We start from the raw sequence: 24,120 nt of genomic DNA, 5'->3' as shown, positions 1-24,120 counted from the left end.
TGGAGTGGAAATTGGAAAACCAAAGGTGAGCTGCCAATATACGGGTACTAGGAGATGGGTTAATAACCAGCATTCTCCTCTATATAATTGGCGGTAAAACATACTGGAGATGGGAATAATAGCTTGCTTCTCGGCCCAGGAGGCTGCACAAGAGTAGAAGACCATTGTTTGTCGGAGACTTAGGAATAGTGGCAACTAAGCATCTGGATACATTCAAGGATCCAACATCAATATTCTAGCAATTTGCTGGGAGCTTCAACGAAATCTGCAACTGTTCAATGTCCGTGGAACATCGCATAACTGGATCTTCCGAGCCTTCTCAAGCATTAGTATATATAAATTCAACATTGCTAGTGTTAATTTCGCTTGCCGTGACCTAATTCATTGAAAATCGTAATTAACTCTCAATGCTATAGAAGAGCCAGCTTCTCTGACGATGGTTGCCGAGAAGACAGTGGAGATTATCATAGATGACTATTTCGCTCGAAATTGTCCTCTATGAATCTCATAAAGCTTGTATCAAATGATAATGTTCATATTGCCCAGTAGTTACACACTAAGGAAAACTGCCACAACAGCATGTCCACCATTCGTATTTTCCAAGTTACACATCTCGAGTTTCGGAGATATGCCTTAAACAAAGTGAAGCATCCGGTTCGATCGGACTGCTTCAACGCTAGCATCACCCATGTCTGTGAAACATAGCCTGCACGCACACGCTACCTTGGCGACGTCCCCCGGACGAGGATGGCCTTGGGAATATTTTCAAGAACAAACAAGAAGACTGGAATAGCTAGGATAACGTCTTAATGAAAATACCGGGGACTGAAAGCAACCGAGCGTCGGCTAAAGCCGACCTAGCTTAGTCTCCCCTCATGAGGGGCAACGTTGAACCTATTTAGTTCGGACAATTACCACGGGGAATTCATCGGATACGTTTCCAAGGATTTACTGAATATCGCACCATTCAGTAAGCCAGCAAGACATCCACATCGTGTATTTGCCGCCATACTATTTGTTGTTCCATCCGACCCGGAAACTTATTCCCGCGCTCGAATATATACCGACTCATCTTGCTCAAACACAAACGCACATACATATATCCTCTATCATACATCATGATCTCCGGAATCGCCCATATCAACCTCACCATCCCGCAAGATACATTAGAACAAGCCGAGGAGTTCTACGGGACCACCCTCGGCCTCACCTCAGCACCGGTACCGGAACTCCAGAAGGGGACGATCTTATGGTGAGAGCCGTAGCGAGCTATTTCTCAGAAATACAATTCTAATATCATCATAGGTTCGACATTGGTTCTAGTGGACAGCAAGTGCATATTACTTTCGGCGCAACGGATCCCCAATCTAGCCGACACCCATGCTTCAAGCTGTCTTCCCGTGAGGAACTAGAGGAGATTAAAGCAAGTATCTATAACCATCATCTAAGGGGTGGTCCTGCGGCTCCAATGGCTGCTGATAAGCCTGGCGAGACTAACTCTGGTGAGAGATGTTTGATACACCAAGTGTGACTATTTGCTGATTATTGCGCTATAGGGACTCAAGGGAAAGAGTATCCCACTCGGTTCTTCGCTCGGGATTATGGTGGGAACTTGCTTGAGTTTACTATGTAAATATTTTTGTTGGTTTGAATCGAGTTTATGGTTTTGATGGTATCAAAGAGAAATGGTCCAATGTCAACACTTTCAATGGAGTCACCCAGAGGAGATAACATGAATGCATTGTTTTTGCGTCTAGGGTTGTCATTGCTTTATATCATTATATCAGTCTATAAGTTCAAGCCCTGTATATAATCTCTCTAAACAATCCCCTCAACATCCCCCACCTCCTCCCCCAATCCCTCCGTTCTCTCACAATATCCCTCCCAAATACCAAACCCCAAAGATAAGAACCATTAACAACCTCATGACCCCCCTCCTTCAAGATCCACACATTCCCAAGGAAAGTAGTAATCAAAACAGACAGCCACATAACCGGCATCATGGCAATAAAAGCCCACATAACACCATCTTTAGCATCTGTCTGCCCAACCCCACTCTTATTCGTAAACACCGTCGACATAATAGTCAATCCCAACAGTCCCCCAAACGGAACCGCAAACGAAGCAAGACACGTAATCTGCGCCGTCATAGTAGGGAAATACGCCAATCCATGCATAGACGCCGGGTTCATTCTCATCCCGACCCCGTGTCCAACTAGCGCCATCATGCCGTAGATGAGGTTTGTTCTGCCTGCTTGCACGCCCCATGCCAGCACAGTCATCCCTACAGCAGACGTTATACTGCCCAGAAAGAGGGCTGGGAAGGTTTGTCGGGGCCAGACGTTCGAGGAGAACATTGCCATGTAAAGTCCAGCTGGTTGAGTCAGTCAGCTCCGTTCCATATAGGTAAATATAGATAGAGGGGTATACATACCAGCAAGACCAGGAAGGAAAAATAGCAGAGCGATACCAGCATCGCTAGAGCTCCTCCCTTCCACGAGCGTAAAGTATATATCCATAAAATACATAACGGCAAACATGGCTATCCCGATCGAGAAATTAATCAGAAACAACAAGCCGATATCGCGCTGTCTCAGTAATTCCCACGGCACCATAGCCTTTTGACGCGGGAGGACCCGTGCCATTAACGCGCCAGGCACCATACAGCGCTCATAGACGACCCAAGCAATGGCCAGAACAGCACCGATAACCATGGGCGCGAGGACGGCGACGGATCTCCACGAGTACGTACCACCCGCCCACGTCAAAGCGAGAATAAGCAGACCAAATCCCCAAAGGAAGAGCATCTGGCCACCGTAGTCGATAGTCGATATTCTGGCAAGGAACCGACCAGACCGAGTCGAGATACCTCTGTCTTCTATTTCGGGGATAGTCTGCGGACCCTGTAACTCCGTCCGCAGAACGAGAACGACAACAACCATTGCGACAACTGCGATGGGAAGATTGATCGCGAAACACCAGCGCCACGACGCCTGCGTCAGATACCCGCCTATCACGGGCCCGATGCTGAATCCGATGCCGGAGACGAGGGCGAAAACGGTCCAGTTGACTGCGTATTCGGCGAGGGAGACGCGGTCGGCGAGGATGGTGCGGATGGAGATGTTGACGCCTGCGGCCCCGATGCCTTGGAGAGCCCGGCCGAGGAGGAGGACGCTGAATGATGATGTTGGGGCGCCGGTGCAGACTGCGGAGCCGATCATCATTATGAAGATTGCGGATTGGAGGATGATGTGGCGGCCGAAGAGGTCGGTTAGCTGGGCCCAGAAGAAGAGGAAGGCGGCTGATGTGAGGTTGAAGACGGAGATTATCCAGTTTAGTTGTTTGATTTGGTCTGGGTGGTTAGTTGGGGAGTATCATTGAGGATTGTGTGGTACGTACTGAAATCCTCTGCGATGAATGGTAGAGCTGAGGCTATGATCGTTGTATCTAGGGCTTGTAGGCAGTATGGACTGAATAGGCCCAGGATGATCTTCCAACGGTAGACATTTCTTCGTCTCTTCTCGGCAATTTGTTCGGGGAGAGGGTTTTCTTTTTCTTTCCGTCAAGCTGTGGATTGACCGTTGGGTTTAATTCGATTGCATTGTCTGTATTTGACACTGCAGAATTCAAGCGTTTCCGCTCATTGCGTTTCTTGATTTTCTTGTATATCACAATCATGAGTGCGAAGGGATATGGAAATGAGAAGTGGTTGCCACAAAGCCCTGGGAGAGTGAATCATCTTTATACCCCTAGCCTTCCTCTTCGACGAAGTAATAGAAGGGGAAAAAAACCGCTAAGCATCAAATGAGCCCGATATTGGATTCAACTTGGGTTTAGCGTGCAGTCTAAGCCTCTGCACTGGCTGAGATGGAGCCGGTTTGAGAGACCTTTGCGATATCTTCATGAATACCTATGTAGGTAATCACTGCGATGGGCTATAGGATTATTGCTAATTTCGAGTTTGGTCTGTTGGCCTTGTATGAAAACATTTGAAGTCCCCACACTGCTGTCCGTATCGGGAAACCTGTGCGATATCCAATTTTCAGCATTGCATAACATTGCAACTTATAAGTAACTATTATTTTATTCAGAACAAATGTAGTTTCCCACACAGTTTTCGGTGATTTTTCTATATCCCATCGAGGCGTAAAAATATGGCTCCATACATTCTAAGCCTCAAAGAAATAGATGAAATATTGCTACATTTCACCGACGAGATAACTACATTAGGCAGGTTTGTATTCTATATAATTACTAGAGCGGCCTTTCATCTGGTATCTCCTATCTTAAATATAACACCTTATGGCTTGTCCAGGGCAAATCCGACGAATTGGAATTGTCCGATGTACGATGCTGCCTAGCCCCCACCTGACATGTCAGACGAAGTACATTGATCAATGTCATTCAACATCCAAGTCCTCTCCAATCTCACATCACAAGAATACAACATACATACTCACACACCATTCACAATGGGCAATTCAACACCTACAGAACCCGCCCCCGCCTACGAGGACCTATTCCACCAACCTTCCAGCTCACAGAACGGCGTAAGTAATCTACAAAGACCCTAGAGACCATAGATGATCCCGTCAGCATACTGATCTAAATGAATACATAGTATGCCATGGTCGGTCAAACAGACATCAATGAAAACCAAGACCTGGAACAGGGTCAACCCCTTTGTACCATTCCCACAGCTATTGAGCCGGGTCAACACCTCCACTGTGCAGAATGTGATAGAAAGCGGGAGGCCAGAGAAAGACGTGCGAGTTCCCAGAAAGCATGTGCCATGGTTGCGAAGACGTTTATCTTGATTTCTCTCTTCATCATGATATTGGGGATCGTTGGCGTTCAGGCTTGGAAGGAGGTTCGGATGAAGAAGTTGCATAGTCATAGTTAACTGGTCTTTGTTTGTCCTTGTATGTAGTGTGTTATATAGGAAAGGCATGCTTGTATACCTTTGTCCTGGTTCCTAGTTTAATAGACTATAAAGATGAGATAGATGAACACAGTCCATGCCAAGAGGATAGTCTTGTTAGTCTTGTTAGTCTTGTTAGTCTTGTTAGTAGCTCCACCTACGCCCGACATGAACAGCTGACTCCCCTCAACCAGAACATCAACGTCAACGTCAACACATCAACTACCCCGTATGCGCTTCACATGAATCACTCCTAGGTAAAGCCAAATTCCCTTAAAGCATATTCTACCTCGGACACCCACATTCTACCTATTAGCTCTAGCTAACATGATATCATCGACAGGTATCAGACCACACTCAGCCTTAAGATGTTTGCCCGGTTTAAAGGCCTTTTCGCCAAATCAGAGCCCTGTCCCTCAAAATCAGAAGAGCCTAAACATAAGAGCAAGGCGCACAGCCGATCACATAGCAGAAGAGTTCGAGAACGTGAGCGCGAGCTGCGACGAGATTGGACGGGTCAGAAAGGTGGCTGGAAGAAATTCTATAGTCGCGGGGGTTATGCCGGGATGTGTTGAGGGTCGAGTTTCTTATGTATAGCTCTGGAATCATATTGCATAGCTTACTGTTTACTTCATTTCTTTCTAGTATTCATGAAATTGATCTTATTGAATATTGTATTGGATATTAAAAATGAATATCAACACTGTAGTCGTATATAACAGGGTCCAAAACGAAAAAAAAAAAAACCACCATGAAATCTGTAACAAAATATAACAGAAAAAGAGAAGAAAAAAGCCATCAAGTCATAATAGATGCTTCTGTGCAAAACATATGCAAACGGATCTAAGCGGAACCAAGGTACTTCAGCACATTCTCACGTTCCTCAACAGGCAACATGGAAAGCACCTGCTGCACACCGCGCAGACCACCCTCCTTGTTCCCAATAAGCAGCTGAGCAACCTCAGACGCAACGCCATCAGTGCGCAGCGACTCAACCTTGCTCTGCACAACCTTCTTGTTCTCCTCGTACCAAGTAGCGACCTTGTGGTCATCGTGCTCGAGCTCCTCATCCAGCAGTCCAGTCCAGGCGTGCAGGGTGCGGAGGTGGGCAGTGCGCAGGGATTCGCCGGTAGCGCTGACGCCAGAGGCTGCGGGCGCCGAGGCGGCGACCATGCGCTTGACGATGGTCTCTTCGCTGAGACGGCGACGCAGACGCCAGTAGAAGAAGCGACGGGAGTTGACCCACTGCAGAGGCTTGCGGATAGTGTCCTTGGCTTGCATGCGGCCGGCGCGGTCGTGCAGGTCGGCGAATTGCAGCGCAATCTGCATGTACACGGGCAGGAGCTGCTCCTCGCGGGCGGCCATCTTCGCCTTGACCTCGCTGAGCTGCTCGTTGGTAAGGGAGGTGTCGGCCAGGGAGCGGCGGAGCTCGCCGTATGTCGCGTCCAGACGGGCCATAGTGTCCAGCTGCTTCTCGCGGCGGTACTTGATGTTCACCATACCCTCGGGCTCGAGGACACCACCGCGGGAATCTTCGTCGGCATACATCTCCATCTGGTCGGGGTTGATGGTGGGGTCAACGACGACCCAAGATCCACCGCGGAGCTCGCCGTGGGGAGGAATGTACACGAAGATGGGCTGCTCGTACTTGACGAGAGCGTCGACGATGTACGAACCGTACTTGAGGACCTCGTTGTACATGTCACGCTGGCCACCGGAGAATCCTCTCCAGTTAGCCAGGATCATGACGGGCAGCTGCTCGCCGTTGTTGAAGTCGCGCAGAGCCTGGGCGGTCTTGTAGGCCGAGTTGGGGTACCAGACACCGCCAGCCTCAGTGGCGATCATCTCCATGGAGTCGGGGTTGGCAGGATCGGCAGGAGTGACGTTCTCCACCGAGCGGGTCTCGACGGCGATCACACCCATGGGGATACCACCAAGACGGGCACGACCGACAACGACGGTGCGAGCCCAGCCACCAAGGGCCTCCTCGAAGGAGCCCTTGTCGAACAGACCAGGAAGGAAGCCGTCAACGTCCTCCTTACCACCGATGAGCCATCTGACATCATAAGTCTGCTTGGGAGGTGGAAAGTAGGCAACGTCACGGTCCCAGGTGTCCGACCAGGGGCGAATGGGGATAGGAGCATTCTTCTTGTCAGGGACGAAAGACATCCACTCGACAATCTTCTCAACACCCGCGAAGTCGTCGTTGGCAGTCATGTGAGAAACACCGTTCTTGTACATGATCTGGGTGCCACCAAGCTGAAGGTTGGAGGTGTAAACCTCGCGACCAAGCAGCTTGTTGATGGCAGGGGCACCAGTGAGGATGATGGGCTGGCCTTCAACCTGGATGGCACGCTGGCCGAGACGCACAAGGTAGGCACCGATACCGACAGAGCGGCAGGTAACGAGAGTGATGGTGAAGATGTCCTCGTAAGCCTTGGAGGTAGCACCGGCAATGAGACCAGAACCCTTCAGACACTCAACACCAAGGCCGTCCTTCGCACCGATGACGGTGGTGATCTTGTGGCGCTCCTCACCGTCATCGTTGATGGGCTCGGTGATGACCTCCTTCTTCTTGCTGGCATCGAATCGCTTCTTGACCTCGGGAGTGAGGTAAAGGTACTTGAAGCCGGCCTCGGGCTTCTCCGGGTTGTTCCAGGCAACCGAGAAGAAGGGGATCAGCTCATCCGCAACACCGATGCGCGCACCGGAGTTAGCAGACAAGTAGATACGGGGAATACCCAGCTTGCGGGCAAGCTCAGTGCACTTGTGGAAGAACTTGTCTTCCTGAGGACCGAAGGAACCAATCTGGAAGGTGATGTCGTTGGCGACAATGATGAAGCGTCTGCCGCGCGGGTACTCTGGAGTACGGGCAGTGATGATCCAACCAACCATACCGTGAGTGTTGGTACCGGGCTCGCGAGACACTTCAACAAGGTTGTCGGTGTCATCCAAGACCAGCTCGCTGTAGTCAATGCACTCTCCAACGGGAGGGCGCTTCTCGTACAAGGAAGGAATCTTCTCGGCGATCTTGGTCCAGCTGTTCTGGAAGGCCTGGCGGAAAAGCTCGGGGAAATCGTACACGTACTGAGTTCCCATCAAGTGAGCCTTGTAGCGCTTGGGCTGCAGCCACTCCTTGGTAGGGTAGGGGGTGGAGACAGGGCGCAAATGCATGGAGCCCAGCTTGGCGGTACCACCAATGCTTTGGAAGATCCACTCGCCCTTCTCGGACTTGCGCTCAATGTACAGCTCGACGTTGATGATGAAACCGTAGGTGTTGCTGATAATCACACGCAGGGGGTAGGGCATACCGGTAGCCGGGTCGGTGCAGAGGATGCGGATCTCTGCGCCGGTGACACGGAGGCGCCACAGACGGCGGCCGAAGCGATCGAGGAAACCGGCCAGGGCTTGCTCGACATCGACGGGCTGGAGGTTGAATACGGGAGAGAAGTTGATGAAGATGTGGTTCAGGTCAGAGTTGTTGTTACCAATGATCTCCAGGGCATCCAGGATGTCGTTCATGAGGCGGTCGGCCTCCGAGATCAAGTACTCAGCGGTGGGGATATCGTCACGTAGACGGCCGGGACGGACCACAGCACGAACGAAGTAGCGCTTGTCAATAGCCTTGTCATTCTCGGGGCCCTTGCCAATAGCCTCGTAGACGTGGATGTTACGGTTCTCGGTGAAGACGGGCTTGATGTTGAACTTGGACAGACGGCCGAGTTCCAGCTGGAAGGCAAGAGCTGGCTCGCTGTGGCGGATACTCAGATCCTCCTCGTAGTTGGGACCACGGAAGGTGAAGTAACCGGGGTAGACACCTTGCTTGCCGCAGATGAAGGTAACACGGCGAATACGGCGGGCGAGGAGCTCATCCTTGTTGTCGGCGAGCAGCTGCTTCATCTGTGCAACAAGCTCTGCATCTTCCATGTCCTCGATATCGCGAATGGCAATGTTGCACACTCCAGTGAGCTCGCTGTCACTCACGGGCTTAGGGGCGGGACGACGCTTGCCTTCGAGGGTAGCAATGAGGCCCTGCTCACTGGGGCGCTTGGCGTTCGAGCCGCCGAGAGGGAAGACCTCAAGAGCCTTGGAGAGGATCTCCTCAGCATCCTCCAGGTACTGCACGGGGATGATAACACCCTTGCGAACGGGGTCACTGGCAGCGTCGCTCACAAAGAGGGACATGTCGCCGATGGAGTTGATCCGCTTGAACGGGTTGACCTCCGCAATGGGAGTGCCCGGGCGGAGGGCTGGGTGGAGTTAAGAACACCGAACTCACGCTGGCCAAGCTTGCCAAGGGTGAAGTCCCAAGACAGGAAAGGCTGCTCAGTGGAGGCATTGTAGTCGATGCTCTTGAGAGTGTATGCGCGGTAGGCACGACGAACGTAAACTTCCAGGGAGGCGAGGGTGACCCAGGGGTCAGCGTGGACGAAGAAGCGAGGAAGGACATCGAAAACAGTGTACTTCGAGTCAACAACCTCCTTCAAGACATCCAAGGAAGGCTCACGGTGCTCCCATCCGGTCTCGCCGTAGCGAGACTCAACAACGGAAGACCGCAGAATGTGCTCCATTTGCGACAGGCGCTCATCCAGAGATGGCATAGCGCACTGAATAAGAACCTCGCGGGCCTTGAGAGTGACCTTGGCGGAAGAACGAGACTCGAGCTCGGTCAACTTCTTGAGGATAGGCTTGAAGTACTTGCCGACATTCTCCAGGTGGGGCTGGTTGGGGCGGTACATGTCCAAAATAGCCAGGACCAGGTTGTTCTTCGAACCGATGCGGCTGTGGGAGAGCACAGTGTGGACAATGCCGGTAATGTCGTCCTTGTTCTCCTCACGGAGCTTGAGAATGACATCCTCGTCGCGGAGGTTATGGGTGGAAAACAGCTTCTCGACGTCGTAGTACTGCTCCAGCAAGCCAATGAAAACATTATACTCGTTGGACTTCAAACCATCCATGTACTTGTTGATGACCTGAACCAGGGGCAAGAGGGTGGTCTTGAGCATCTCAGCCTCGGCAGGACCGATGTTCTCCTCGATGAAGCGAACGATGGCCTTCTGGAGCTGCTTGGCAGGGAACTCGGCTTTGCGGGCCTTGGCACGATCGACCACGTTCTGGAGCTGAGCATCCAGCCTCTGAGGGATGCGAGAGTGCAGCGCAGAGGACTGCGCATTCCACTCTCCGTAGGGAAGGTCAGGGTTGCGCAGCACCTCAACAAGATCCTTCAAAGTGGTACCCATGATCACCTGGTTGTCGAAACCGCGAAGAATGTTCTCCAGAATGCTGTGGAGAAGGAAGAAGCGCTGGGAGGGCTTGTTACCAAGGACGGTAGGCGAGCCAAGCTCGGGCAGCTGACCAGTGAAGGGCTGCGCGTGCTTGACGCGGGAGGGGTCATCCAGGGCGAGGATACCGAGGATGTCACCAGCCTCCAGAGTGGCACCGGGCTGCTTAATGAGCTGCACGATACCATCCTCCTTTGCGATGAGGGGCATGTACATCTTCATAACCTCAACTTCGGCGTAAGACTGTCCAGATCGAACGTGCTCTCCATTCTCGACGGTGAACTTGACAAGCTTACCGGGGGAAGGAGAACGGAGCTGGGTAGGATCGTTCTCCTGCTCCAAGAGGCAGGTCTTGCCGTCAACGCTGAGACGGGTGGCAGCAGCCTCCTCCTTCCAGTAGACGTTGTGACTGCGGCCGCTGAGCAGAACCAGCAAGCCACCATCAGCCAGGGCGCGAACACCGACTGAGCACTTGGAGCCGTTGATGAAGAGGTGGTAGCTGTCCAAGCTGGCACGAGTGGCGGTGAACTTGTAACGCTCACCTTCGTAGATGAAGTCAACCGGGAAAACAGTCTTCAGGATCTCCTTGGACGGGACCTGACCCTTTCCTAGACCATTGCGGTACTCCTCGATACCAGCCTCGCTAGCGAGGTGGGCCTTGGTGACGGCACCACAAATGATGGCGACGATCTGATCAGGGCGCTCAGCAGTCAGCTTGTTAGAGATAAGCTGGTCGAGCCATCCAGTGGTGATGGTGTTGTCCTCGAAAGCGGGGGTTTCGAGGAGCTTAATCAGGTATTCGACAGTGGTTCGGAAATCACCACGAATGCTCAATTCCTTCAAAGCAACGACCATGTGCTTGCGCGAAGCGGATCGGTTCTCGCCGTAGGCGAAAATGTGACCGAATTGACTGTCGGAGAAGCTGTGGATACCACCAGCAGTACCGACAGAGAAGTAACCCCAAACGTTTGACGAACTGCGGAAGTTCAGCTCGTGCATGGTACCGCTGGAAGGCTTGAATCCCTCGCCAGGATCTTCGGAGGTGATACGGCAGGCAGTGGTGTGACCCTTGGGCTGAGGACGACGCTGGGTCTGGAAGCTCTCCTCCTTGGAGAAGTCGAAGTCAATGTCGGCGGAGGTGTTGGGGTCGACGCCGTAAAGGAGGCGAATGTCGCGAATGCGGTGCAGAGGGATACCCATAGCAATCTGGAGCTGGGCGGCGGGCAAGTTGACTCCCGACACCATCTCAGTGGTGGGATGCTCGACCTGCAGACGAGGGTTCAACTCGAGGAAGTAGAACTTGTCATCGGAGTGCGAGTAGAGGTACTCGACGGTTCCGGCCGAAACGTATCCGACCAACTTTCCAAGGCTCACGGCAGCGCGCTCCATGGCCTGGAAGGTGGGCTGTTTCGCAATAGTCACAGGGGCCTCCTCGATAATCTTCTGGTGACGACGCTGAACGGAACAATCACGACCGAAAAGGGAAATGTTGTTGCCGTACTGATCAGCCAGCAACTGCACCTCGAGATGGCGAGCGTTGCCAGCCAGCTTCATGATGAAGATAGGCGATCCCGGAATCTCGTTGGCGGCGGCATTGTACAAGGCCGGGAAATCTTCCTCGTTTTCGACCTTTCGGATACCCTTACCACCACCACCTTCAGAGGCCTTGACCATAACAGGGAAACCAATCTCCTTAGCCTTCGCCAAACCCTCTTCCGGCGAAAAGGTGCAACCCTGGTTATAGACCTCGTCCTCGACTGTCACGATACCGTTCTCATCGAGCTTCACGGCGTCCACACCGGTTCCAGACCAGGGAATACAAGGCACACCGGCGTGCTGTGCAACAATGGTAGAGGAAATCTTGTCACCAAGCGAGCGCATGGCCGAAGCTGGAGGTCCAATGAAGATGATCTTTTTCGGCGACGCAGCAAGAGATTCGGGTAACCGAGGGTTTTCGGAGGCGTGGCCCCTACAAAATGAGCATCAGCATTTCGTCCCTCTCTTTCTTTTTCCCTCCGCAGTATCTCCAAACCACTTACCATCCTGCCCACACGGCGTGCACATCCATCCGCTCCGCAACATCGACAATCAACTCGACGTTGGCATAATTATTATTATTGGTTCCACCGGGAACCTCGACGTATTGGTCGGCCATGCGAATATAGTCGGCGTTGGCGGTCAAATCTTCGGGCGTGGCCATCACAGTGAATTGGATAGCCCGCTCGTTGCCGAAGGTCTCGTAAGCCCATTTCCGCACTGAGCGAATCTCTTTGACAGCGGCGATACCGTTGTTGGCAATAAGCACCTAGGAACAAGTCAGTTCCACGTCCGATTTTCCCTTTTTTTCGCCCGCAATCACGGCTGTTCTTTCGATTTCCCACTTACCGATGTGATGACAGAGTGACCATCGTGGGCGGCCACGAAGTCCTTCACGGCGCTAGGAGGTGCTGATTCGAGGGCGTTGCCACCGATGAAATGTGAGGGGATGTCATGTTTGGTGACAGCCGAGCTGTTGCCCATTGTGCTACCCATGATGTCGATTATCGCAGGTCAGACTCCCTTGTAGGAATTGAAGTTCTGTTCTCGCGCGGTATACAACAGCGCTGATTAAAAAGTAATGTACAATGCTGGAAGTGGCGGAAAGAGCCCGAGTGGTGGATATGGGTAGAAAAAGGTAAGATGGAGAGAGGAAGGGGGAGAAGAGTAAGCGTCAGAAAAGAACTCTGGAGGGGAAGAAAGGCCAGGTCAGCATGTGCAATTGGAGAACTTGGCTTGAAGATGTCAAATGCGGAATTGGTCTGCAGGGCGAGTTCGCAAACGGATAAGAAAAAAAAAAAATAAAGGTACGAGGTAAGACTCACCGGGAACCACCAAAACCCGAACAGAAATTCTATGTAAAATTGAATCTAGAAATTGAAGAGATTCAGAAGTTCAAGTTCAATAATATAAAAAAAAGTCCAGGGGAAAAATTGCTGAGAAGATGATTTTCTGGAGGTCCCACCGAAGTGGAGATGATCCCAACTGGCCGTGATGGATTCCCCTAAATGGTCGAGGACACATGTACCTAACCATAGTTAACAGTATGGAGAGGTACTTTTCCCAGGAACGGGCTCCCCCAACTTCCTGGCTTTGTTGGGCCAGGTTCCACTACAATCTGTTGCTCACCACTTCTGCTTTTTTCCTTTTTTCTTCTTATTTTTATTTTTTATAGAAATACGGAGTAAAGAATCGAACATTGAAGAAATCCAATCTTTGCTATTATAGTTATTACCAAATATGGAGAGGGAGATATCTCATCTAGGTAGATAAACTCCGAACTCCGTACTCTCTAAGGAGTATGTACTCCGTAGCCTCACACATATTGCCCGTAAGCTGATACTTCCCCACGGGTCCCGGCACATTTCGACGCCCGATTCGGTCAGAAATTCGGCTTCGGAGAGCGAGTTTCTTTCTCTTCCTCTTTCGAAATTTAATAGCAATACCATTGTTAGAAAAATTGGAATTTAAAAGTCAAATTGTTTAAACTTACTGTATGTACTCCCATCAATCTTCAACCTTTAAAGGCAACCTTGGAATTGTCAATGATACAGTCTAGAATTCTATACGGAGTACGGAGAACATAATCAAAATATACTCCACGCCAATTGCCAATCTGAGAATGGCGCACGCGCTATCCCAATTCGGCCAACTTGCATAATTCAACATGATCAGCTTTCCAAGGTTGGCATAAATTGCGTACAGAAAAAATGCCCATAGACCAATCATATCCATGACCATGTATGTTGTCTCCCAACCCGTTATTCCCAAAACCATGGATCACAACTCAACTCTACATCAAACCCTGGAAATAGACTTGTCAACCTATGTTGTAGTATATCATATAACACTATGATTTGGAGCATAACATCATGGGTATTATTGGATCTTGAATGAAAAGACAATCGCTGAGACACAGCTTAGGGCATCCCCAGAATCCACTGGGGACGATCGCACAAAATGAACCAGGCCTAGCTGGTCCAAGACATGTCAACGTGCAAAACTATACAGGAAGGGATGTGACCAGAGCGGTCTGCAGGGAAAACCCCCTCACTCCTCTTGTAGAATGCAGTCGATCAAAGTCAATCTTGGAAGTATGTAAAACAAACGTTGGAAAATAACCTTAGCACACCACCACCCGTTCACTAAACCCCAAATCCAAATTCCATAAATACTAAAGGCGAAAAGGATGAATTAAAAGGTCTCTCCCAGGTCGCTGACTTGGGTCTTCCTGTTTGGCGGCGGCGGCGGCATGGTACCAGGTCCGATGCTGGTCTTAAAGCTCCGGGGAGCCGGGATGCCACTAATGGTTCGCTTCTTCACTATGGGCGTGGGAGTAGTAGTCACAGATGGGCGTTGGATTTCCTGGGAGATTTGGGAGGTTGTTGGCGTTGTAATGTCTTGGTCCTCATCGATGAGTGACATGCCAGCAATGTTAGGAAGTTGGCCGGCATGATTGCTGAGAGATGAGCGAGGTCGCCGTCCCTCTGTCATAGGGTTCGTCGAGTAGTGACCCAGTGGCGTTTTGGCCCCCGGACGACTCGAACGGCTTTCCGGCCGGGCATTTGCGGGGACACCCGAGTGCACACTCTGGCTGAAGGAGCTGCGGCTAGAGTAACTAGTTCGGCTGCTCGGGCGGCTCTCGCCTGTCCGGCCAAATGACTGGCGACCCTGTGGGGGGTAAGATGGAGTACTTTCACTATCCCGCGCCGAGGAACCAAGGCTACTATTACTCAGCCGCTTTCGAGAATCCCTGCGAACAGTGATCGACGAGGGCACAATGGGGGTGTCGCTGATCACAGACCCTGAGCGAGGAGATCCGCGAGAAGAGGTGTCGGATGGGGCGGGAAGTCGCGATTTGGCTGATTGAACGCGCTCTTCGAGCTTCTGCATCTTACCAATCAGGCCACGTATCTGGAACAGTGAGCCAGACTTGGGAAGCCCTGGTGGTCGCGAGGTGTTCATTCTCGTCAAACTGTTACGAGACGAGATCGACATAGAGGGAGTCGACCGACCATTTCCGCTGCTGTTGCCATTGCCGGTGCTATATGCGCCATTGCTGTAAGCGAGAGATGGGGTTCGTGAATGAGTGGTGCGCGGTTGAGTCCGTGCGTGAAGGGTTCTAGAGTTCACCGGATCCGCGCCAGCGGCTCTCTGTCGAGGGAATGTAGGCGTGGAGTTTGAGTGAGCGTTGATCGACTTGCGCATGTTCACAGACGACTCGGAGATAGGGGGCGAAGGTGGAGTAGCGGTAGACGACGCAAGGGATGATTTAGCGGGGGGCGTGGCAAATACTGGGGAAGATGTAGCGGTGCCAGGCGAACGGTCAAAGATCTCCAAACTCTGTGGAGTCGCGGGGCTGCGATGGTACAGAGGAGTCGGCTTGCGCCGGCGCATCCCATGCCCTTCGGTATTTCGAAGCTTCTCCTGGATGATCTCGGTCTCAATCTTCAGATCCGACAGCTCATCCCGGAGACGCTGGTTGTCAATGCGCAGCTGCTCCCGTTCCTGCTCCCCACTTCTTATCTCCTCCTCTAGCAAGACCTGGCGCTCGATGCCTATGTTGTATTTGGACTCCATGTCCTCCAGGACGAGGTGGTGTTCCGGGCTTGGCGCTCGTAGTCATCGTTGGCAACTTCAATATCTCGAAGCTTGAGCTGCAAAGTGCGGTTCGCTTCCCGCAGTGTGGTAATCTCTTTCTGCAGGTTGTTCTGCACAGAGTTGCCTTCGGTTTTCGACTGCTTGTATTTGCTCTACCAGCACAATGTTAGCGCCCGCACAGTGGTGAGCAATGGGCATGATCCCTTACCTTCCACTCGTCGACTTCATATCGCATCGTATCGAGCTTTTCCTTCAGCTGCCGCTCCCGCTTCTCCGAAGCTTCAATGTCCTTCTCCATCTCAGTCTCCAGCTCCCGGCTGGAGGACTGGAAGTCCGCAAGCTCCGCCTCAAGTAGCTCATACTGGGCTTTGTAATGAGCCAGTTCATCTCTGTAAGAGCTGCTCGTATGCTTCCGTTCGGAAGTTGACTCATCGACGGCCGGCATCTTTCTCGCGTTGGGCACCCACAGGACCGGTCGCAAAGAAGATGTCTGGACGACGAGTGTCGTCCAAAACTGGCGAAAGTCACCAGAGACTGTACACCAGCCTGTCTTGCCCTGCAGATCACGCCAGCCCCTCTCAAAGACTCATATGCTGTGTGGTGGCCCGATGTAAACAACCGTGCGTTTTGATAAGAGCCCCTCGCCGAGGCGGTGACGCAAGGGATTGATCGCGGTACCTGATAATGTGTCCCTCTACAGAAAGGAAGAAAAGATCCAGGGATGTGGCAAGCTCAGATGTGCAAAGCTGGGTTACCTTCGACCCGCCTCGTGTCGAAAAGCGGGTTAGATTAGATCGGGCTGGGAGAAACCGATGTTGTTGTTTCGGTCGTCAGGGGGGGGGGCCGGTAGATGCGCTAGTCCTCATTTGGCAGATCTGGGCTCAGCCACCCACCGCTCTTTTGGTGCGTTAAGGCAGAAACCTTCTGCCCCCGGGCACTCTAAGGCATCAATGTGGAGCTAACCTCATTTGGAGCTGAAAGTGATCCTGATCGACCTCAGCCCGTGATCTGGACCTCAGCAGTCCCCAGTCTCCAGTCTTTAGGTCTCTAGAGCAATCAAGTCGGAGAGGTAAGTAGCTTTGTCTACCTTAAAATATTTGCTCCAGAACCTCCTGTGAGCTTCCAAGCTCGAAGAACAGGTGTTTGTTGCCTCCAGGTGCTACTCTGGATGTTATGCCCACGCACGCGTTCTTAAGATCGCTGATCATCCTGTTTGCTTCCACGCACTTGTTTACCCCCGATTACTCGCAAGCTCCATCTGTCTACCCCAGGTTTGAGGCGCATCGGCTAAACGTGGGATGATGGTATGACATCTGAACTTACAGTTTCCGTCCTTAGATAGATCCCCTTCAGTGAGGCTAAGGCCCAACTCGATCTATCACCATGGCAGACTCGACCGATCTCAACCTTGACGATGCGCCCAGCGACCTTCAAGACATTCCGGAGCTGGCAATGCAATTGGTTCCCCCTCCGGAGGGAACATACCCTGACAAGTAAGTTCTCCGCCCTCATCGCCCCTTGCTTAGTAGGACCAATATCAACAATTTATGTCTACAGAGCAACTCTTCTCGCCGCGGTCCAGGACCATGGCAAGGAACATGGTTACAATGTGGTCGTTAAGTCGTCAAGCACGCCCACAGAGAAGAAACCCGGCCGCACCGCCAAGGTATGGCTGCGTTGTGATCGTGGCGGCCACTATCGGCCACGGAACGGTCTGACTGAGGAAACGCGCAAGCGCCGCAGAACCTCGCGGTTGATGGATTGTCCTTTCATGCTAGTTGCAGCAGGCTCTCCAGGTATCTGGACCCTGACGGTGCTAAATGCGGCCCACAATCATGGTCCTATTGTCGAGAAGCCGCGACAGGTGCCTCACCACAAGGTCCGCAAGGGCCAGCTGCCAGCCGTCCCATACGATTGGCCCCATGACGCTTCGTTCACCCCATACACCACTGCACTTGTGATAATTGACATGCAAAAAGACTGTGAGTATTTCGGACTATTACCACCATCAGTGGACCATCTGGCTGATTTTCTCGTAGTCTGTCTGCCCGAAGGATACATGGGATATCAGGGATATGATATTTCTGCTGCGCAGGCTTTGATTCCCCGCCTGCAAAGATTGCTTCATGCTTTCCGCTCTGGGGGTTTCCCAGTGTATCATACTCGCGAGGGTACTTAGTGTCTCGTTCTTAACTCGTAGCATGTTTTTACTAACTCATTTCAGGACACCGACCCGATCTATCTACTCTCTCGAGTCGCGAGGCATACCGGTCCCGTAACAACGCGTCCGGCTTGGGTATTGGCTCCCCCGGCCCTATGGGCCGCCTGCTTATCCGTGGCGAACTGGGCCATGACACTGTTGACGAATTGTATCCTCTTCCCGGTGAGCCTGTCATCGACAAGCCCGGCCGAGGTGCCTTTGCACACACCGACTTTGAGCTTCTCCTTCGCAACAAAGGGGTGAAAAACCTCGTAATCGCAGGTGTGACCACCGACGTCTGCGTCTCGACGACAATGCGCGAGGCTAATGACCGTGGCTTCGACTGTGTCGTTTTGGATGACGGTACTGCGGCTGCGGAGCCGTCGCTGCATCTGGGCACCATGCAATCCATCAAAATGGAAGGCGGAATCTTCGGCACTGTTGCCAAGTTGGAAGATGTCATCCACGCTGTCGATAATTTCAAAACCGTCACCATGAAGAAGCTGGCTCCTCAGATGACCGTCTAAGTATGTACTATTTGTTTTAGCGGGTTGGTTGGCTTTGGACACTGGGATTGGAAGGATTTCCCCGGCGTTTGGGACTGGAGTTATCTCTTTTCTGTTGAGATACTGCAGTGCGCATACTCGTTGCTTTTCTTCTTCGAGCTTCTTCTTTGTTTGGGTTTTAGCGGGCCAGGGACTTCATTGATCCCAACTTGTGTCATTTTCTGGCAACTACTTTAAGCGCAGAACAATAGTTTTTCAATTTGTCGTGTTAAATAATCAGGAATAACAAGCGTTTTGTTTGTATTACATTACACACTAGACAAGGTCGTTGACTTGAAAACTTGTTTTCTCTATTATGCAGAGCAACATTGAAGTCAGAACAATGCAATATGTACAGAGAAAGAATCAACCCCCAAAGAATACATGCCCTAAAACGCCACGCTCACGAACTCAAACCACAAGAGACAGCCGGACTACAGCCATTTTTTCCCTGCAGCAGTAACCCGCGTTCTGAAAACAGGACTCTTGATCTCCATTCCCTGTTTATAGAACGGACTCATCGCCGTCTTGACATAGTTCTCGTATACCTCGTTCATAAACTGGCGTACGGCCTCTTCGGTCTGCGGGGAGGTCGGGTTTGCGGCGATGGAGCTGGACGAGGCGCGTGTGGTGGATCCTGCTGTGCCTAGCAGTGAGGAGGAACCGAGGCCGCTGCTGCTGCTGGTTGAAGAGGGGAGATTCGGGGGTTGGTGGAGGAGGAGGAAGCGGGCGCCACTTGGAGTGAGGAAGGCCGTGATGTAGGCTGCTGCCGGTGGGTAGGTATCGATATGCTTCAGGTACCTTTTGCGCAATGTTAGATTTGGGATTGGAGGTTTGATGCGGGGTATGAAGCATGTGTTATTGGGCCGGGGGTTTTCTTGTGTTCATATGGGCTCTCAGGAACTCAAGCTCAGGGATTCGAGCCAGTTTGCAGAATACACTCAAATATGAAATAGCTTATTAAACTCACATTCCGCCATTGGTCCATTGCGCTTCTTCCAATATGTCCAGACTTGAGTGGATGATGAACTGGTTCATGTACTGCGCTGTCTCCGGGAAGCGGAAGCGGGCAATGCCATCACCACCCCCTTTCGATGTACCAAAGGCGATGTTGAACAAAGGCGTATCGGTGGGTGATAGGATGGTAAAGTAATAGGACATTTTGAGCAAACTGGGATTATTCAGGGTGGAGATGGACCCAAGGACGGCCGAGGAGCTGGGGATTGCGGCTTTACTAGCGGCCGCCATCACGTGGCCGATAAGAAATGAGCTTATCCAGGCGGAGGTGGTGTATAACTATGCTTTTTGATGTCGACTTGAAAGTCGGAAGATCTTGTCTAAGAATGTGAATTTCTGGACTTTTGATGTAGTTCAAATTTGCATTCACGCTGTCTCAAAGATTCTTGTGTATGATATCTTGTCCAAAACCGGCCCTCAGCTATTATATATCTTTGCAACTGAAAGCTAGAACTAAATTTGCTATAACAGTATTGATGATATACCTGCGGGTAGCAATACAATCAGCTCAAAGTATACATATTCTATTCAAATTTAATCAACAGCTCTTAATGAACTAGCCAATATTACCTTGTGCTTGGTACATGTATGTACACTTCAATGCTCAAATACTCCGATCTCCCCGCAAAAGCCACCAGCACGTGATTGACTGATAACCAGCCAGGGCTTTATCGCGGTCGATCGCTGTCGCAACTTTTGATCTCGACAAGCACCCCCTGCCAAACACACCAGTGCCATTGCTATTATTCCGAGTACACAAAGCCCTGGACCTGCTCGGAAAACCAGACTTCCAATATGCCGGCAAACTTCCCCTACGGATTAAACCTTCCCAACAAGAGTCTTGCGGCGACGAAACCCGGGAATGCTCTCGGACAGAAAAGAAAGAACATTTTTGACGACGACTCCGATGAAGACCAGCAAACTGGGGATGATGCAATTGAGATCTCAACTATTGGAGGGCTAGAGGAGCCAGCTACAAACAAGAAACCTTCGCCAAGCGCAGGGCCACCGCCGAAACGCAAAATTCAATTCGGGAGCGGTCCCAAACCAACAGCCAAACCGCTCGGCAAGAACTCGCTATTTGCAGACGATGAGGATGAAGACGAAGAAAGAGAAAAAGAGCAACAAGGCGCAATGAATCTTGGATTGAACCAGGCGAAGTCGAAGAAGCCAATCGCCCCTGCCCAGAAATACACCAATCTCGCGTCAATGCATAGCAGCAATGTGCAAGCAAAGGCAGCCGAAGAGCTCGACCCATTGATCTACTCATACGATGAAGTATACGACAGCTTGCACGCCAAACCCGCCAAGGCCTCAGTGGAAACCAAGAGTGACACACCAAAGTACATGCAGAACTTGCTACAGAGTGCGGAGATACGGAAACGGGATCAACTGCGGGCTAAGGATCGCCAGCTAGCCAGGGAGCGTGAAGCTGAAGGTGATGAGTTTGAAGACAAGGAGAAATTTGTCACATCGGCCTACAAGGCCCAGCAAGCGGAACTGCGGAAGGCAGAAGAAGAGGAAGCACGCCGTGAAAAGGAAGAGGAAGAACGGCGCAAAAAGAGCGGCGGCTCTGGCATGATTGGATTCTACCGGGACGTTCTGTCACGAGGAGAAGCACGGCACGAGGAGGTCATCAAGGCTGCGGAAGAAACTGCCCGCCGCGTCAAAGCAGGCGAGATAATCGAGGAGACGGAGGATAAAGAGGATAAGTCGGATGCCCAGAAGGCGGAGGATCTCAATGCTCATGGAGCTCGGGTTGTTGTGAACGATGAAGGCCAAGTTGTCGACAAGCGCCAGCTGTTATCTGCAGGACTGAATGTGGCACCGAAACCGAAAGCCCAAGCATCTGCTGCCAAAGCAGGAGTTTCGCGGCCTACCGTCGGACGACCAGGCGCCGGCGCTGGTTACCAGGGCGGCCGTGCTCAACGAGCTCGACAGACTGACATGGTCGCAAGCCAATACGAGGAGCGTGCACGACAAGAAGAGGAGGCTGAGGCTGCAAAGCAAAGGGAGATCGCCGAAAAGAGCCGCAGTCGCAAGACGGAGAAAGATGTGTCCAGCGCCAAAGAGCGGTATCTGGCAAGAAAGAGAGAACGAGAAGAGGCTGCTGCCAAGGAGAAATCAAAGGGGGCCTAGGTGTATACCAATAGGTGAGCTGGATGTGTTGCATCCGTGGGACTTTGGAATACCTAATATTGCATAGCGCTGGTGAGAACCTTGTACATTACTCGTGGTACCAAAAAGAGACCCCGACTTTGAGTCATAAGGCTGTTTGCTATGGACGAACCGTGGAAGGTCCTAGGTAGTAAGAAGCGTAAACTCTAGTTGAGAATATAAATATGTAATAAGTGCTTGCCCCATGCTCTGAGTTTCTTCTCTTTCTTTCACCCATCAACTCCCGCTACTATAACACTCGGTAAGTTCTATCGCCATACTCAGCCATACTCTGTACACCTCGGAGAAACTATTGCCAAGAATCACCTGGGCATCTGGGCATTAACCCCGGCTTACCTCATCCACTTCTCAAGTCACATGACCCCACACGGGCTGAGTTAATCCGGACCGAAAGCACTCGCTAAGCCGCCCCACACAGGTCGCACTCCCAATTTTGCACTCCCAAATCGAGATTCAAGAATCGCTTCATCACCAAACCACTTCCATCCCCCGTTCATCAACGTCAATAATCCAAAATGGGTAAGGTTCACGGCTCTCTCGCCCGTGCCGGTAAGGTCAAGGCTGCCACTCCTAAGGTGAGTTCCCTTCGATTTCCAACCAACGCCACTCGATATACGACCGCCGTGGGCATCCATCCGACCAGTCCTTTTAACGGCGATTTTGCATCCAGGTCGAGCCCCAGGAGAAGAAGAAGAACCCCAAGGGTCGCGCCTACAAGCGTGTCCTCTACACTCGCCGTTTCGTCAACGTTACCATGACCGGTGGCAAGCGCAAGGTACATATCGAATGACTCACACCCACCCACAACGCACAATCAACAACACGCACATTTCGCACAATATCTACGACCACACCACGAATGCCGAAAATGAAGGACAGAAAGGCTGACCAGTCGCGAAATGCAGATGAACCCCAACCCGGCCAATAGATTATTCAAGTCGTTAAAACAACCACCTGAGCCGCGATCGGCTAGTCGAGTTCTACGATGAAGATCTTCGCATAACTACGGCACGACCACGGCCCAAACGAACGAAAGCACACCAGATACGGCTGGTACTTGTACGGATGATATCACGCTTCTTCGTCTTCACTTGAATTTTTTTTTTGCTGGCAACGGATGGGTTTTTTTTGGAGGTTGATTCGCGGAAATGGATGGACACCCATGGCGGTCTGAGGATGGAAAGCTGTGGCTGGATGTGAGCTGTCTACGGGCAGTCTTCACAGGCTAGACTTCAGAGTCACTTTTCGACTCATTTCATAGGCTGTTTCATGAATTGCATTTCCGATCCAGAAATGGACTCTACCTCTTTTCCCATGCTTTTCGGGTTATCGCTACTTGAGACAGTGCCTCAGGGCATACTTGGAGGTTCACTTCTTAGGTGCCTGCCTCTTTAGGGCTGATGCTCCAAGGTTGTACTTGTAAAATGGATCAGGCGGACCCTTCCATGGTGGGACTCAGCCCCTGTGCGATTTGGCCCGTTGATCACTCAACGACACTATAATGTAATACAAACCCCACACGCGGGCAGAGGCTGTATATCGAAGTACTCTAAACTCCTGATGTTTGCCCCACACATGCCAGAGCTCATCAGCATATAGTCCATGTCCTCGTCTTGCCCTTTCAACTTTCGTGTCGATAGGGCCCCACGTCATGAAAAATGCGGGGACCGACATAAATTGGCAAATCTTTCCGCTTTAGCTTGTTCAAGAGAACGTTTAAGGGTGGAGCATCAAGGATACAGAACACTTTATCATTTTTATACTAGCATCTACATGGATAGTCACTTACATGGATAGTCGGTCTCTGTCTTTGACATTTCCCGCTTATATCGCTTATCTTGTTGTAGCCAGAAGGATACATAGAGATAATTGGCTGCAAAAAGCGACATACTTGGGGTGAAAGGTCCAATTTCAATAGAATGTATTCTGCTATGCAAATACGTGTTCACTAGAAGGAAACATTGCAAAAGAAAGGGGGAAAGAAGCACCCGTAAGAAAAAACAGTCAGTGTAAGTTGTTATGGACTGGAAGAAAGCACCCGATTCCTTGATACTACTATAAAAGTACATATGTATACTATGAATGCAAGTAGCTTCCCACGTGACTGTGTTGGTAGTTGGATGATAGCACCTCTGGAATGATAGGGACAAGCCTCATTTAGACTGAGAAGCTGGAGATCTCCCCGCTTGATGTCATGACATAAATGGCGGATGTCCCCGCGGTTGTTTGCTATAATGATCACCCATAAACAAAGAGACATGACCTCACCAACTCAATGCCGGGTCATCCGGAGATGACTCTGAACATGTACGGTGAAATGACCGAATATTCCAAAGACGG

At 51.2% G+C, this 24,120-nt stretch overlaps 9 protein-coding genes across 9 annotated transcripts; 5 read left to right on the top strand and 4 right to left on the bottom strand.

The window, feature by feature from the left end:
* Positions 1–1,118: 1,118 nt before the first annotated feature.
* Positions 1,119–1,633, top strand: N7519_010604 (putative glyoxalase family protein; the record flags this gene model as incomplete). The annotated part of the gene is made up of 3 exons (XM_057297377.1): positions 1,119–1,252; positions 1,306–1,502; positions 1,557–1,633. The coding sequence occupies 3 exons, from the start codon at positions 1,119–1,121 to the stop codon at positions 1,631–1,633; spliced, it is 408 nt and encodes a 135-aa protein (XP_057145259.1).
* A 163-nt stretch (positions 1,634–1,796) lies between these two features.
* Positions 1,797–3,678, bottom strand: mfs56 (uncharacterized protein; the record flags this gene model as incomplete). Its single annotated transcript, XM_057297376.1, has 4 exons — positions 1,797–2,374; positions 2,435–3,352; positions 3,400–3,470; positions 3,617–3,678. 4 exons carry the CDS (start codon positions 3,676–3,678, stop codon positions 1,797–1,799), a joined length of 1,629 nt encoding a protein of 542 aa, XP_057145258.1.
* Positions 3,679–4,472: 794 nt separating this feature from the next.
* N7519_010602 (uncharacterized protein) lies at positions 4,473–4,903 on the top strand (the record flags this gene model as incomplete). Its single annotated transcript, XM_057297375.1, has 2 exons — positions 4,473–4,550; positions 4,622–4,903. The coding sequence occupies 2 exons, from the start codon at positions 4,473–4,475 to the stop codon at positions 4,901–4,903; spliced, it is 360 nt and encodes a 119-aa protein (XP_057145257.1).
* An 861-nt stretch (positions 4,904–5,764) lies between these two features.
* Positions 5,765–12,735, bottom strand: N7519_010601 (acetyl-CoA carboxylase ACC1; the record flags this gene model as incomplete). Its single annotated transcript, XM_057297374.1, has 4 exons — positions 5,765–9,171; positions 9,201–12,172; positions 12,243–12,508; positions 12,589–12,735. The coding sequence occupies 4 exons, from the start codon at positions 12,733–12,735 to the stop codon at positions 5,765–5,767; spliced, it is 6,792 nt and encodes a 2,263-aa protein (XP_057145256.1).
* A 1,698-nt stretch (positions 12,736–14,433) lies between these two features.
* On the bottom strand, positions 14,434–16,285 carry nde1 (nuclear distribution protein NudE; the record flags this gene model as incomplete). The annotated part of the gene is made up of 3 exons (XM_057297373.1): positions 14,434–15,822; positions 15,876–15,992; positions 16,049–16,285. The coding sequence occupies 3 exons, from the start codon at positions 16,283–16,285 to the stop codon at positions 14,434–14,436; spliced, it is 1,743 nt and encodes a 580-aa protein (XP_057145255.1).
* Positions 16,286–17,223: 938 nt separating this feature from the next.
* On the top strand, positions 17,224–18,567 carry N7519_010599 (cysteine hydrolase family protein; the record flags this gene model as incomplete). The annotated part of the gene is made up of 4 exons (XM_057297372.1): positions 17,224–17,333; positions 17,398–17,822; positions 17,880–18,011; positions 18,065–18,567. The coding sequence occupies 4 exons, from the start codon at positions 17,224–17,226 to the stop codon at positions 18,565–18,567; spliced, it is 1,170 nt and encodes a 389-aa protein (XP_057145254.1).
* A 452-nt stretch (positions 18,568–19,019) lies between these two features.
* On the bottom strand, positions 19,020–19,833 carry N7519_010598 (TRAPP subunit TRS20; the record flags this gene model as incomplete). The annotated part of the gene is made up of 2 exons (XM_057297371.1): positions 19,020–19,386; positions 19,556–19,833. 2 exons carry the CDS (start codon positions 19,831–19,833, stop codon positions 19,020–19,022), a joined length of 645 nt encoding a protein of 214 aa, XP_057145253.1.
* Positions 19,834–20,397: 564 nt separating this feature from the next.
* On the top strand, positions 20,398–21,741 carry N7519_010597 (splicing regulator NSRP1-like domain-containing protein; the record flags this gene model as incomplete). Its single annotated transcript, XM_057297370.1, has 1 exon — positions 20,398–21,741. The coding sequence occupies one exon, from the start codon at positions 20,398–20,400 to the stop codon at positions 21,739–21,741; it is 1,344 nt and encodes a 447-aa protein (XP_057145252.1).
* Positions 21,742–22,295: 554 nt separating this feature from the next.
* On the top strand, positions 22,296–22,769 carry N7519_010596 (40S ribosomal eS30 domain-containing protein; the record flags this gene model as incomplete). Its single annotated transcript, XM_057297369.1, has 3 exons — positions 22,296–22,355; positions 22,451–22,555; positions 22,686–22,769. The coding sequence occupies 3 exons, from the start codon at positions 22,296–22,298 to the stop codon at positions 22,767–22,769; spliced, it is 249 nt and encodes an 82-aa protein (XP_057145251.1).
* Positions 22,770–24,120: the final 1,351 nt, after the last annotated feature.

This window comes from Penicillium mononematosum, assembly GCF_028829835.1.
Source record: "Penicillium mononematosum strain IBT 11891 chromosome Unknown utg000005l:1.0-9366267.0:1.0-9372171.0, whole genome shotgun sequence".
Classification (NCBI taxonomy): Eukaryota; Fungi; Ascomycota; class Eurotiomycetes; order Eurotiales; family Aspergillaceae; genus Penicillium; species Penicillium mononematosum.
This window is presented reverse-complemented; position numbering and strand designations above follow the sequence as displayed.